Source organism: Poecilia mexicana, unplaced genomic scaffold, assembly GCF_051168715.1.
Source record: "Poecilia mexicana isolate PSO_F unplaced genomic scaffold, ASM5116871v1 scaffold_10, whole genome shotgun sequence".
Taxonomy (NCBI): Eukaryota; Metazoa; Chordata; class Actinopteri; order Cyprinodontiformes; family Poeciliidae; genus Poecilia; species Poecilia mexicana.
Window position 1 is genome coordinate 1412893 of NW_028263379.1, and position 15303 is coordinate 1428195.

At 42.2% G+C, this 15303-nt stretch overlaps 1 protein-coding gene across 3 annotated transcripts; it reads right to left on the reverse strand.

Moving 5' to 3' along the window:
* Positions 1-1978: 1978 nt before the first annotated feature.
* Positions 1979-13360, reverse strand: pcdh18b (protocadherin 18b). Of its 3 annotated transcripts, none has more exons than XM_014975388.2 (4): positions 10182-13360; positions 9707-9762; positions 9227-9396; positions 1979-3474 (listed from the first exon to the last, which is right to left on the reverse strand). In XM_014975388.2, the coding sequence occupies exons 1-4, from the start codon at positions 12684-12686 to the stop codon at positions 2519-2521; spliced, it is 3687 nt and encodes a 1228-aa protein (XP_014830874.1). In that variant the 5' UTR covers positions 12687-13360; the 3' UTR covers positions 1979-2518. The 3 variants fall into 3 exon arrangements, with proteins under 3 accessions (XP_014830874.1, XP_014830875.1, XP_014830873.1); XM_014975389.2 differs by having other exon boundaries at positions 9281-9396; positions 9707-9795; positions 10182-13359; XM_014975387.2 differs by having other exon boundaries at positions 9707-9795; positions 10182-13359.
* Positions 13361-15303: the final 1943 nt, after the last annotated feature.

Below are 15303 nucleotides of genomic sequence, written 5' to 3' on the forward strand. Positions count from 1 at the left end.
TCAGAATTACATTAAATATCCATTATTATGGAAAGTTCACTTTGCTCCACCCATTTCATTACAAGACAACACTAACTTTGTTAATAATGGCTGCTAGAAAAGGAAACTACATTCCTGTCGGCTGCAATACAGAACATGTGTTCATGCATTTTCTCTCCCAGTCATGGAGAACAGAGCTGCATGACTTCATTTTATTATTGCTTGCAATGTTCCTGGGATATTGGCAAAGAAAGTTGTAGATTTTTCAGATCAGTTTAGGAAGAAGTCCTCCAAAAACTACCAACACGACAGGATTTACCAGAAGACTTGGCCTGAAGGAAGGTTCTGTCCCTGCTGTTCATCACAAATATACAGATGATGGTGATGTTAGTACATAATGGTGTGTTGTGAGTTTGGTATTGTTGTTTGGCACGGACATAATTTGTCATTTAGCACAAGCTGACCCTGGAATTCACGTCATGGCACTCTGCCCTGAAGCAAAGAAGAATCCTCAGTTTGAGCTAATAATGAAATGTGTCAGATCCACAGTGTTTAATTCTTCAGTGGTTGTGGCTTGATGGTTGTTCAGGCTCCTCTTATACATCTGGGTCAAAGATCTGTGGTTGTGCCACAGTGAATCTGTTATTCTACATTAAGTAGCTACTGTTAGCTTAATCACAGTACAAACAATAAATAGACATTTTGCAGTTTAATAGTGAACTTAGACATGATTAGTCAGTGGGGTACATGCAGCCTTGGCCCTGTGGTTGTTTGAGGTAAATTGAAGAGAATATCTCTGATATGATGGAGCTGATTATCGAGGGCTTTATATGTGAGGAGGAGAACCTTAAAATCTATTCTGGATCTAATAGGGAGCCAATGAAGAGAAGCTAAAATAGGAGAAATATTATCTCTCTTTTTAATTTTCATCAGAACTCTTGCTGCAGCATTTTGGATCAGCTGAAGACTTTTAAGTTTTAATGATGAAACTAACAACCATCCACACACATTCACACCAAAGGACATATTTAAGCTTTCTGATTAACACCTACATGCAAGAAGAACACGTGAACGACCAGTGAAACAGACAGTGAAACTTGGACCTTCTTGCCTTAAGGAAACAGTGCTGACCACTAGTCCCGCCCCCATGCTAAGAAATAATAAAACATGTCAAATGTCCTCTCAACCTGTATAAGCTGAACCTAATTTAGCTCAAAGTTGCAGATAAAGGTAGTTATCTACAAACAATTAAATTTAAATAATCAACCAAGCATGAAGACTTAATGAAAACTTTCTTGATCCAATTAAATATTAATATAATCATCATAATTTTTTAATATAAACTATAAAGCTATACTCGGGTACTATGGCATAAATGTTGCTTTCGCTTTGTTCCCTTTGTTCCTTTTTTCATCAAACTGCAGTTCAGCAACGTTCCCTCCAGGGGGCTCTGTTTAGTTACTTGCTGTGTCTAGCTGCTGATAGCTGCACTGGTAGTGATGAGGTGCCGGGAGCTCAGAGCTTGAATCACAAGGTTCCAGTGCACACAATGAACCTCTAGGTGTCACTCAGTATCAAGCTGTTCCAGCCGCACAAGGGGGCTGGGGACTGGTATAAGGATCTGGGGGCAGGGGCCGGTGTGGAGGGGCGGGGATCTAACAAAGCCCTCCATGAAGCTCTCAGCACCTCTTTGTCTCTTCACAGTAGCTTTTTCCATCTGCCTCCACAGTTGTGTCTCCCACAGGCAGATCTTTTACCTTTATTGTTTTGCGAATGTTGTTTTTTTCCTCCCTTTGTTAAGCTGAGCATCTTGTCTGCCAAAGGGTCGTTACAGATCTATCTATCTATCTATCTATCTATCTATCTATCTATCTATCTATCTATCTATCTATCTATCTATCTATCTATCTATCTATCTATCTATCTATCTATCTATCTGTCTGTCTGTCTGACAAATTAATATTTACATTTGAAAAACACCAAAAAAAAATAGCCATCAGAGGGTTTGTGTACTGTTTTATTAATCTGCCCTCCTCTTCTCTTCACAATAAATCACAAGTGTCCAATAATTCAGTATCATACTCATGTATACATATAATATTGACAGATAAAAAAGAATCACAATACAAAAGTTTTAAATATGCAGAATGTCAATCGCATGTCAAAGTTTTGATTCATCGTTTCTGTACTCAACATGCATTAAATTATAAAAATAGACTTTTGATTAAATTTATATACACTTTTTTTTATAAATATAAGAATACAAATGTATTTTTAAAATACAAAGATAAATACAGTCACATAATGTACATTGTGTACCAAACAGCATTTACAAACAATTTTTTTTTGGATATTTAGCATTCACAAAACACAAACATTTCAGAAGAAATGCAACTTTAACGACAATTACAAGTCTCACTTTTTTGTCTTTTTATTCTTACAAGACTTACTTAGCTGCGTTTCTTTTATGGTTACCCACAGTTTTGTTCTTCATGAAAGGAAACAATGAGCATCCAGTAATAAATAAGAGGATGTGCCCTTACGTCTGCCGGACATCCTGTAAGAGTTTGTTGATCTCAGCCACCAGCTCGCTGGCATCCACCAGCTCATGCCGGCTGTCGCTGCGCTTGCCCTGAAGGTGGCTGAGCACCGAGTCAAAATCGTCCTCCTCATAGTTCTCTGGGATCTCCTCCATGGCTGGAAGCCATTTTGAAGAGGGCCCATTGAGTGTGGCTTGTACAGGGGGCTGGGCCAGAGAAGTCTGCACCAGTGTTGGGCTGACCAGCCCGGACAGAAGGGGGCTGCTGGTGGGTTTGGGGTTGTGGCCGCTGTTCTGGGGGCTGTTTTTAGTTGCCTGTGACCCTTTATGGTTGCTGCTCTGGCAGCTGAGCTTGGTGTTGGCTTTGAGGGTGTGGTAGCTGCCACCCTGGTGCTGCCCAGATGGGCCGATGCTACTTCCTGGATTCTGGAAGTGAGTATTGGCAGCCCAGGCTGCTACACCCTGCTGGTGAACTGAGGGGCTGGGCTTTCCAGGTAGATGACCCCTGCGACGGTCTAAAGATCCCGTCATTGGAACGCCAACACCACTCAGGCTAGTCCCCTTCTGGTTCTCATTGACCTGGACATAAGAATCCAGACCCTGCGGTAGCAACCTCTGGAACACGCTGCTCATCTCCGACAGCAGTGAGGTGGTCCCACACAGGTCTTCGTCTGTGGACTTAGAGCCTCCCTCCAGCCCATCCTCTTCTGCACCATCTTCCCCACCCAAGTCTTTGCCAAAGGTGGAAAAGCTCTGATTGCGAGCAGTGCAGGTGTCAGTGCAAGGCTGGGGGACCTTTTCCTGAGTGATGTCAGTGGCTTGATGGGCTTCCTCTCCAGGAATGTAGAGATTGCTACGGTAGTCGGCAGAGGAAGAGGCAGGGCAGCCCAACGGGGGCATCCAGCACTGATCTGAATGGCCCAGAACTCGGCACTCCTCTGTGCAGAGCTTCATAGCTGCAACAAGGAAGATAAAACCTCATTAGTACACAGTAGAAAGCTGATGCACAGGTGGATGCTGGGGTGATGAATGCCTTAACATTAAACTGTAGTTCATTCCATAAGAATCCAGGACTGGTTTTCTGCACAGCCAACAAGTAAAAGCTGGTAAAAAAAAAATGCATGGTTGAATATGTATATACTGTATAGACGCTAATGTACAGCTTGTTTTCACGCTGCCTATTGGAAGCTAGCACTGAGTTTATGATGGAACAGAAAAAAAGGGATTATCAGGGCAACAATTTGTGTTTCATTTTTGTGTCTACAGTCAGTGGCAGATAGTTAACTGCTGCTGGCGTTCTACTGCTGGGGACATTTTGAGTATTTTGGATATTTTTTGGAGGATATCGGTTATGCTGTTCAGTTTCAGGTACAACATGTCTGAGAATTCAAGAAACCAGAAGAACACTTTAAAGTCATTTTTAAAGTTAAAAAGTCATTCAGCAGAAAATATGTGTTTGTCTGACTTTTCTTGAACTAAAAATAAAAGAGTAACTAAAAATGCAGTCCAGAGACTCAAAAATTTCTGGAAAACAGGAACCATAAGATGTTATTTCATAATAGACTTCATTATTCTTTAATCTAATATAAGATACAGAGAATCACGTAAAGACTTGGTCTAAGGGTGCGTTCACACTGCAGCCTGAAGTGACTCAATTCCGATTTTTTGGCAATTCCGATTTTTTAGCCGGGGCTGTTCACACTGCCAGTAAATGCGACCTGTATGCGTTCTGCAGTGTAAACGGGCAAACGACCTGAAGTGTCCCGCATGCGCAGTAGAGGGCGCAATAGCGTCAGCATTCTAAGTGTTCTGCCAACTGCCATAAAAAGAAGAAGTGCTCAGTGTTCGCGGAAGTAAACATGGAGGCTAACGGTGGAGCTTAGCTTACATATTTGAAGTTGTTGTCCGGCCGGAGCAGCATATTAACAACTTAATCCTCATATAATCCGTCACGGTTGTTGCTTTTCTTCCCACTTGCACTTATCAGGACGCAGAATAGTGAGATTTGTTGAGCATCAGTGACGTTCAGTTCGGATGAATGCGACCTGGATGTTAGGTCGCATTTGAATCGGATAGGTATTGGATATGGGTCACATTCGAAAAAGAATCCGACCTGTGCTGTTCACACTGCCATGAAAAGATCGGATACATGTCGCATTACGTCAAAAAAATCGGATTTGAGTCACTTCAGGCTGCAGTGTGAACGCATCCTAACAGTAGAACAGCTTCACTTAGAGCTCCTCCACCCTGGGTAAAACTACACTTTACCCTTCATGACCTAGATTGAAGTATGAATCACAGAAAGTTTGGAAACCTTACATACATTAAAAAAAAACCTCAATGACAAAGAAGAAGATAACAAAATACCAATCATCAAAAAATATTAAATATCATAATATTTATTTTTGTTTCTTCACAGGAAACAGGGGAAAACAATCTCTGTATTGAGAGATTTTTATGCCTACAAAAAAAATTGGACTTTTAGTCGGGCTAATTAACTGATAAAAATATATTTGATCACTTTATTAATATTCTGTATATGTAAGATAAGGAACTATTAATCCAATGTAAAAATCAAAGCTGAAAAAGTTGGCCCCGTGTCTTTTTTCATCTTGTTGATATTTCCCTGCCAGTTCTTAAGTGTTTTTCCCCCCGCTCTCTAAACATGGTAGAAATCTGCCCTAATTAGTCTGAAAGGCTCTCTGCAGGAGCTCAGCCTGCTACCTTCCAATGTATTTACCATGGAGAGACAATTCAGCAAGGCCGATCAATGCCTATTACACATTGAAAATAACTCCCTCTTTAAAAGCCCTGCATTTTCCCCTTTCATGTCACTCTTTTCAATATTAAATCTTCAAATAGAAAATCTCCGAAGAATAAATTAGACAAATCAAATATGCCAACTTAAAGCCTTCATTAAAGGAGTGCGCTGCTTTTCAGTCGTGCCATTGAGGGACTTCATTATCCCCTCATTAACATGAAAGGAGCATTTATAATACATCTTAGAGCAGATGAAAAGTGCATTTGGGCGCACTGGAAGGAAAAAGAAAAAAACTGCGTAGGCAGAGACTGATTGGGTGCCCCGCTGATGAAAGGATGAAAATAAAAGATTTAACCCTAGTGATCTGTGTGTGAGCATAAAAAGAAGAATGCAAAGTTTGCCTGAAAGCTTGGCTGGGCCTCAGTTTAACTGATTTATTTGCCAGTAAATAATTTGACAAGTTCATTCAAGTTGACACAGCTAAATTGCAAAGACTGTAATTGTTTACTACCAATTACCAATTCTATTTATCTGAGCAGGCAAAAACAACAAAACTACAAAATGCTCTGTGAAGAAGATTAACTGGCAATATAATCACTTTTTAAATTTTACCTAATAAGCCCTGCTGATGTGAATCAGAATCTTCTATCAGAATCAGAATTATTCTGCTACAACTTCACAGTTTTCTTGATGTCATACAGAAGTCTGGCTTTGTATGGGAAGTTTAAGAAAAGCAGAATGAACCTTAAAGTGATCTTAAGTGCTTTTCCTGTCTGCCTGAGTTTTTCTGTTTTTCTTTTTTTTTTCACTGAAACTGTCAGACATAGATAAATCCTGACATTTGATTCACATAGCCTCAGTCACTCATTCACCTCCTCCTCTGTGTGTGATAACTGTCTTTTGGCTAAGTTTTATATCATAAAATCTGGTTTACTTAGTGTAGGTTCAGGCAAAGTATTTATATAATGAAATCATTTCATAAGTCAATTTGTCACTCAAAACATAATCATAGTATTTTAATCACACTGTAAAAAAAACAACAACAAAGAGATACATCCCAATTAAATTACGGTAAAATGTCAGCAGCTGTGGTTGCCAGAACTTATCGTATTTATATTGTAAAATTCTGGCAACCACAGCTAGCGGTATTCTACCAAAAATTATAAGAAAAATTACTAAAGACACTGAACTGAACTATCCTTGAGCAACAGTGATTATAGCTCCAATTTTCTTTAGAAGGGGTGATGTTTAGAAAATGGAGTCAGCATAAAGTGAGACAGATGTGGAAAAAGTTACAAAAACACCTAGAATGTTGTGATTTTCAATCATTTCTAGAGATTCAGTCAACACAAGCACCACAAACAAGAGTTTTTATAAAACTTTAGGTGTGGACAGGTGGTGCGAATGCAGCAAAATATATCTATTTTGCAAAGTATCTGTATTCACATCATGTATTTTGCCAAAATATTTAAGCTTTTATATTTATTTGGAAATGGATAAGTATTATCCAGAATTATTTAGCCTAAATATATTTAATAATTTTAAGAGTCTGTCAAATGTTTTCGTTTAAATTTGTTGTTTGATCGGGCCAGAAAGGTGAACAAAGACTGATGACTCTTTCACAGCATGCTACATCAGGCTAGCTATTTTCAATATCCTCTCACTCAGTATTCAGTCAAATTCTGCATACAGACCAAAAAATGCATTGAAAAATCTCCTATGTCTACCAGAACTCCAGTGTTTGCCACATTTAGCAGTCTGCAGAGGTCCTCAAACCCAGTCATAATTGTAAAGAGGAAACTAAATGCTGCTCAGAATCCTCCACCATGCAGCGAACGTGGGGGCAGGAGGTGGGCCCAGTCTGCATATGGAGAAAGGTGAGCTTTGAGTTGCAATTATGTTCTTCAGGCCCTAATCATGAGCACTACTTAGATCTGACTCCATAGCAACTATTTGCCACATGGCAATTAAATAGCTGCTTTTCATCAGGGAAGCAGGAGAGGTTCAGATTCAATGGGTGAAAGTGAAAGCTTGAAGGAAGGAAAAAAAGAAATTGACTAACGAGCTGAGCTCCTCCGCACAGCTGTAAAGGAGGGAAGATGGGGAAGGAGGTGTTAGTGATGAGACTCTCTGCCCGTCTGCAGAGACTTTAATTGGGATGTATCTCAAATGGCGTATCGAGTGATGGCTGTGTGGGAAGCTGGCTGGATGGGTAGAGGCACCAGCACTGGGAGAAAACGGATGGGGTGATAAAAGAAGCTGCTCTGTAACTTCGGTAACGTCTGGTGAGACAGGAGAGAGACGGAGGAATTTTGGAGGAAGTGACCAATTGTGTCCCTCACAACTAGTCTGCACAGGCTGGCGTATATGAGATGCTTGGGAGCTCAGCATTTCAAAGTCAGCCGGGACACTCAACAAGTGTTCCAAGTTCTTACTTGTTAACTGGGCAGTAGATAGGATGGGGAGTCCATGCAGTGTGACAGCACAGAGAAGCAATGGCTGGCTGAATGGAGGATCACTAGAGATATTTGGAAAGATATCTTAAGGACTTAGTGACAGTGAGGATAGATATGCATACACCAGCAGTCACCATCTTCCAAGGCAAAAGCAGTTAGTGCAGAACAATCAGTCCAGCTCAATTTGAGACATTTTTTTCAGCATAAGGCTTTCACCTTGCGCCAACTTCTTTACCTTTCACTGAGTTAGAATCATCATCCTAACAGTACACCCTTTACACTACAGTTGAAGACTGATGCTTTAACAGAAAAGACAATGCTCTTAGTCAGCATAAATTAGTTATTAAATGCCAAATAGTTATACTCATTATATGGAGTTGTTTAGAAAAGATGAACAAACCTTTCTGACACCGTACATCTACAGCTTGGTACCAAAGCATTACAATGATCATAGCTCTTTGGGACAGCATTGGCTTTTGGTTAAACAAATACTAAAGTCTGGAAATGATCTGTATGACAATGCATCTTTAGTCAACATAAACTGTGTGTTTTGTCTCCCTTCTCCCTTCTGTTTTGAAGTTACATATTTGTTTGGTCAAATCCAATAATATATATCCATCTTCATCCATCCATTTTCTAACACCCTTGTCCCTTAGTGGGGTTGGGAGGGTTGCTGGTGCCTATCTCCAACTAACGTTTCAGGCAAAAGGCAGGGTACAGCCTGGACAGGTCGCCAGTTTGTCGCAGGGCAACAGAGAGACAGACAAACAACCATGCACACACACACTCACACCTGGGGAGAATTTGGAGAGGCCAATTAACCTGACAGTCATGTTTTTGGACTGTGGGAGGAAGCTGGAGTACCCAGAGAGAACCCACACATGCACACACAGGGAGAACATGCAAACTTATATATATATATATATATATATATATATATAATATATATATATATGACGACAATATCACCCACCCTTATTATGTATCAACACAATGACAAAAAGGACTGACACAGCTAGAGACATAAAACAAATTAACATAGTCAGGATAAACCTGAGATGAGATGCCAAAGAACTGAAGGAGATATTAGAGCTGCAGAATATTAGGAAAAGGTGAAAGAGCCATATTATTGTTGGATGTTGAAATGACATCACTGATTAGGTTTACAAATCACTCCCTTGAGCTCATGTTTTGTCCAAAAAGTATGTGAGAACAGATCCAATTGGCTAAGTCTGTCATTAGCATGTGGACGACTGTGATTCAATATATTGTACAGCTCTAGAAATTGTAATATGTTTGCTGAATTTGTCTGGTGGTCTTTAGATGGGGTTACTACCTCTAATTTTATTCATAAGTCAGGGGAAACACTGAGAATTTGCAGTTTCAAGCCTACATTGGGAAATGAGGGGTTGAGTTTTGGGATGGAGTGAATGCACCCAGGGGTGGAGGTTGAGACAGTAGGGAAGTTGCGGGTTGTGGACAGGGTTGTACCTGCATGCGAACAGTGCTGGCCATCGGGGGAATATAGCTCAGTAAAGGCCTCACCAAGGAGCCTGTCGACAGGCGACTCCCTTCCTGGTTCGTAGTCACTGTCACCAGCTTCACTGTCTCCACGACCGCTGTCCTTCAGACTGAACTTATCCATCTCATTGAGAGCATATCTGCACAGTCACAATAAGATTTGATGCATTAATCACAGATTGTAACACTATCATGACTACGGGGGGGTGAGTCGACATGTCACTGATGGATCATAAAGTTCACAGAGGCAGACTGTGCTCTGCATAAGGGGTTTAGCATAAAATTATGGAAATTTCAAGTTGTGGAGCATACAGCTTTGATCCAGGCCAAAAAATCCCTGCTGGTTATGGATAAATGAAATATGTGAAAGCATTGACATCAAAAAGTAATCCACTTCTGCCCAAGTCTGACACCAAAAGCTTTCAGAACATAATATTGCATGTACATTACCTGTAGCTCCTAGTGTATTTGTTGCCTCTGAAACTTGGTCGTGGCTGGTACTGGCCCTGATGGAGCATGGACAGAAGCTGTGAGACTTGCTACAATCCCAAAAGAAACAAAAAAGACAAAAGACAAAAAGAAAAAGAAAAATGAAGAGGGGGAAATGAATGGATTCCACAAGCAAGACCACAAGACAATGTTGGGTTTGTGGTGGGAGTGCATTGAGGGGAAGGGCTACAAGCTGAGGTGACATGACATTGTGATTTGACCCTGAAATGATGATTAACAAAAACATGAGGGGGACGACTGTGAGTAACAAAATATGGAAGTAAGGAAGAAAACTCAGAACAAAGACTGCATATAAAACAAAGAAATGGTCAGTGTATCACATCCTGCATTAATTTTCTCTTTCTGTTTTTGATAGTGAATACAAACAAGTTCTGTTATTGAGGCCAAAGTAATAAAAAAAAAACAGTTGTCTTACCTCAACAGGAGGTGTGGCATGGGCTAGCTCCAAAGCAAAGTTCTCAGCCACATGATTGGAGGAGATAGTCACTAGGCTGTTGAGAGACTGCCGACTATGATGGCTATGCCTGCTCCCCAGAGTGCCTCTCTCAGGAGTTGGGGAAGGCAAGGGAGATCGTGGGTGAGACCGAACGGGTAAGGTTCCGTTGACAGTGGGCACCAAGGTAATGTCTGCCTTGTGGATCTGCCTGGCAGGCTTCTTAGGGTGGTTCTGGTAACTGTTCTCAGCCACACGACAATTATAGTTGTGCCTAGGGTCTTTTTTCTCACGGCTGCAGCGGGCAGTTGCAAACATCACCATCACGACAAGCAGCAGAGCACAAACCGCACCGAGAGAAATGATGACAATGAGGGAGAGATCCAGCGAGGCCTGGCTGGATCCAGTGGGATAAAGAGGAGGGAGGATGTCCATGTTCTCCTGCAGAGAGAGCCTGAAGAGGGCTCCTGTGGTTAGCCGACTGGTTCCTCTGTCCTGTACCTCAATCCTAATCTCCATCACATCCCGTGGGGCCTGCTCCAGGCTGGCATTGGTTCTGAGCTCACACCGCCGGGCATCCATCACAAACAACCCGTCTTCATTACCCCCAACAATGGTACAGCTCACCTCTCCATTAGCACCAGAGTCCCGGTCTGTGATTTTCAGAGTACTGATCAGCTGACCAGGTGATGCATACTTCCACACTGGAAGCTCAGCTGTGTGGTTCCGGAGAGAGGGCGAGTGGATGATGGGTGGGTTGTCATTTTCATCCAGAACAGTGAGGAGGACAGTGGTGTTGGCTGACAGTGCAGAGTTCCCACCGTCACGAGCTTGGACAGTGAAGGCAACACGGCTGACGTCCTCATGATCAAAGCTGCGTAAGGCGTAGATGGCACCGTTAGAAGGATCAATGGTGACATAGGTAGAAATGGGGCTTGCTTGGATCACAGCATCTATAATGGTGTATGTGACCTGACCGTTGGTGCCCAGATCTGGATCTGAGGCCACCACAGTCATTAAGTAGGCTCCAGGTGAGTTATTTTCAGATTTAAAAACCTCATAGCGACTTTTCTCAAAATGTGGGGGGTTATCATTTTCATCCAGCACCTGAACAGTGAAATGCTTGATGGTAGAAAGGCTGGGGGAGCCCTTGTCTTCAGCCATGACAGTCAAGCTGTATTCTGACCGCTTCTCCCTGTCCAACGACACATTGGTTAAGATCATGTAGTTCTTCTCATGGGTCTTCTGGAGCCTGAAGTGTCCATGACCATGCAGCCTGCACACCACTTCCCCATTGAGGCCAGCGTCCATATCATCAACACGTACCAGAGCTATGAATGTGTCCACAGGAGCCCCCTCTGAAATGTAGGCGACCTCCTCTTTGCCTGGAGTCATCAGATTGATATTTATCTCTGGTTTGTTGTCATTCACATCAACTACTTTCACCACAATTTTGCAAAGTCCAGGGATCGAATTAGGGCCCAAGTCCTGGGCTTGGACATCCAGCTCATAGGAAGCGGTGGTTTCATAGTCCACTTTCTTGATGAGAGTGATATGGCCATTTTCTGGATTTATTTTAAATGCTTCCAAAATCTTTGGTGAAACGTGGCTGCTGAAAGAGTAAACTATTTTCCCATTTGTACCCTCATCTGGATCTGTGGCATTTAAATCAATGATCAGAGTCCCAAGAGGAGAGTTTTCCAGCAAATTGATGACATAAGCCTGCTCATCAAACGCTGGGCTGTTGTCGTTGGAATCTGAGATGCTTATCTTGAGTAAAGTGGATCCTGATTTGGGGGGCACGCCATTATCTGAAGCAGTGAGCTGCAGCTGGTAGCTGGACTGCACCTCACGGTCCAGTTCCCTCATCACCACCAGTTCTGCGTACTTGGCGCCATCCGTCCTGGTCCTCACGTCTATTTTGAAGAAGTTGTTGGGCGTCAGAGAGTAGGTGTGCAGGGAGTTCTCTCCGACGTCTGCGTCCACTGCGCCGTCCAGCGGGATGCGCGTCCCAACTGATGCGCTCTCTGAAATCTCGATGGGGACTATTGCGCGGGAGAAGTGCGGGGAATTGTCGTTAATGTCCAACACCTCCACCTCCACGTGAAACAGCTGCAAGTACTCCGTGGGCAGCGTGACCACGTCGAATTCGATCGAGCAGTTTAAGTTTTTTTCGCAGAGCTTCTCACGATCGATTTTGGTACCAATGCTGATCTCCCCGTCCTCCTCCCGGACGGACAGTAATTGCGTGCTGCCCCGCTGCATTGCGCGGAACCGAAAGCTCAGGGAATTCGGGAGTTTGGACAAAACCCCGGCAACATCTTCCTTTAGCCGTGCAATAACTGTCCCCACTCTCTGCTCCTCGTAAACTTTGTATTTAAGAGTCTTACCGGTGGAGCCTTGGAGAAGAGCCACCAGAAGCAGAAGCAGCGCCAGTGGAATCGTGCAGTTGACATTTCCTTTGGCTTGAATCATTTTTGGTCCCATCTTCCGTAGCCACACTGTTGTGAATACTTTCACAAAGAAGGGGAAATCAGGGGAAGGGAGAGGGGCGGGGAGGGGGGGGTAAAAAAAAAAGCCGATGTCACCTCAGAAGTCTGTCATCTTAATTCCTCTGTTGCTACGTAATGGCGAGAAAGAAAGAAAAAAAAAACTAAATTAAACTCCAACACATTTCAGGGGATAAATATAAATAAATAAATTAGAGTAGATTATTTTAGAGCGCCGGATCAAGAATGAACTCTTGTCTGCGTCTACAGATGTCCATCCGGCTCCTCTGTGCGCGCTGATGGATGAGTGAGAGTGCGTGTCTGAGCAAAGAAAGGCGCAGCTTTCTCCCAGTCTGCGTGTGACCGTGAGAGAGGGAGAGGGAGAGGGAGAGAGAGAAAGAGAGAGGTGGAGGGGTGAGGGAGGAGGGTGAAGTCTGCCCTGTCGCCGCTGCTCCGATCCTTTCTCTTTCTATTCGCCCGCCCCGCACCCATCTGCCTTCCCCCTTTTCTTTTTCCACACACAACTCCCCTCCTTCTCTAATTCACTAGAATGTCCTCCTTAAGGCAGCACAGGAGGGGATTATTCATGGGAGCCCCGTCCACCTCTCTTTTCCACCCTCCCACTGACACAGAAGACACCTCTGAATTAAAAGTGTGCCACAACAATGGAGCAGAAAAGAATTTATTCCGGGCTCTACTACTTCTAACACAGCCGTCACTGACCCTGACAGACTTACATTGTTCAGAACGTGTGCCAACTCTATGTGTGCCTAAACTGCAGACTTGCTGCGCTCACAGGGAAGAAAAGAGGAAGGTGCCAATCATTTAAAAGTTGGAAGAATCATTGAGACTTTCAGCATTATTTCATCTCTGGTTTCCATGCAACTTTCAGGATTTTGCTAATCGGAAATCCTTGCTTAAAGCGAACTCATGGTGCGCAGTTACGCATGAGACACCTTTCCATACACTGCTTCATTATTCATAACATAACATAGACATTATTTACATGAACTGCTACCTGGCACTATATCAAGTCTTTCTGTCTTAGGTCGCTTTGTAGTTACAGTTTTTACAAAAATTAGATTACAAAAGTTATTTCAGCGTAAATTGGAGAATTTACATAACTTTTTTTCAAATCCACCTGTATACAGTCTTAGTTTGGTAGAATTGTTTTTGATTCAAACATTTTAGGTGTCCATCCAAAATCACTTGGCAACAGTTTCCTAGTATTTTGGCTGATTACTCCTGTGACTGAACCACAGTGATTTTCCCCCCTGCCTACAAAACTTCTCTAGGCTGAGATCAGGACATGGAGACACCACTGCTAAGCATTACCTTCACTGTCAGTAGATACCCTATCACGTTTTCATTTCCCAAAGACCCAAAACTTTAACTTCCTGGCTATTGACTTCAAATGTTGCTTCCATGTTTCCACATCATGTCCTGCCTCATCTAATTGATTCTGTCCACTGAAGTTTCCTCAGACCAGATCACATTTCTAGAAAATCTAAGGTCTTTGTCTCTGAGGTCGTCTTCAAGGTGTAATCCCATCCTTTATGTTGGTTTTGGAATATTAGTTTTGTTCTTTGTGAGTGGCCTTCACAACGGAACTTATTTTCCTTTAAAAATGTCTTCAGGTATTTATATAATAGATGGAGATACAACATCAACAGGAACAAGTACACTAATTTGCTAAAGTTTCTTAAATTCTGTGATTCATCCCCATTTTATTACTTGAAAAGAAAAATCTTAAACCACATCTAGTTTAATTTTAAAGCTAAATTAAACCAAAAGTGTTTCAGGAGATTGGTGAAGTACATCATTGATGTTAGTGGAATGAGGTATGAGATACAGAAAATATCTTTCATCAGTCAGATTTCTTTCTCAGTTCCCTTTTGCTAAATTTGTTGTCAGAGACAAAAAATGTTTGTAGCATAACTTTTTTTGAAATTAATATTCGGACATTTTCCAAAATCTGCAGTTGGCTTGTAAAGAAAATAAAAAAAATAAATAAAAAATATAAATATATATATATGGACGCTAAGAAAGTAGTTAAGGTGAAAATATAATACTATTTTTAAACCAGCATATTCTTACTGTTTAAATGCAAACAGAGAGAGAACAGGTGATGGACTTGGCATATGAGAATACAGCAGTACTTTTAGGCTAAACTGGATTGTCAGAACCTTGAAGGCTGAGGTAATGACCGGTGCTCTGACCCCACCTATCTGACCCCACCCCTCCTGCTCATGGCCTTCGCTCCATAACAATGTTTTGTAGAAGCCTTCTATGCTGATCAACCTGTGGAGAGCAAACAAGTGGGTGAGCAGCGCTTTATGAAAGCAGCACCAAGCCATCTGGCCCGAGCCGCAGACAACCCAAACCTACAATTATCATCTATCATGACCCCATCAGACCCACCCGACAGCCAGCCAGGGAGAATTAGCTCCAGCCCATGATAGATAAAACCTAACACTCTCCTCTTGCTGCCATGAAAAATATTTAAAGTTCAACTAATGAAAGCAGTCAGGGAGGCATTTTTAGCAAGTTTTATGAATCTGGGAGTCACACTGTTGTTAAGTAATCTTTAAAGTGCAGCTGCTAAAGCTGGTGAA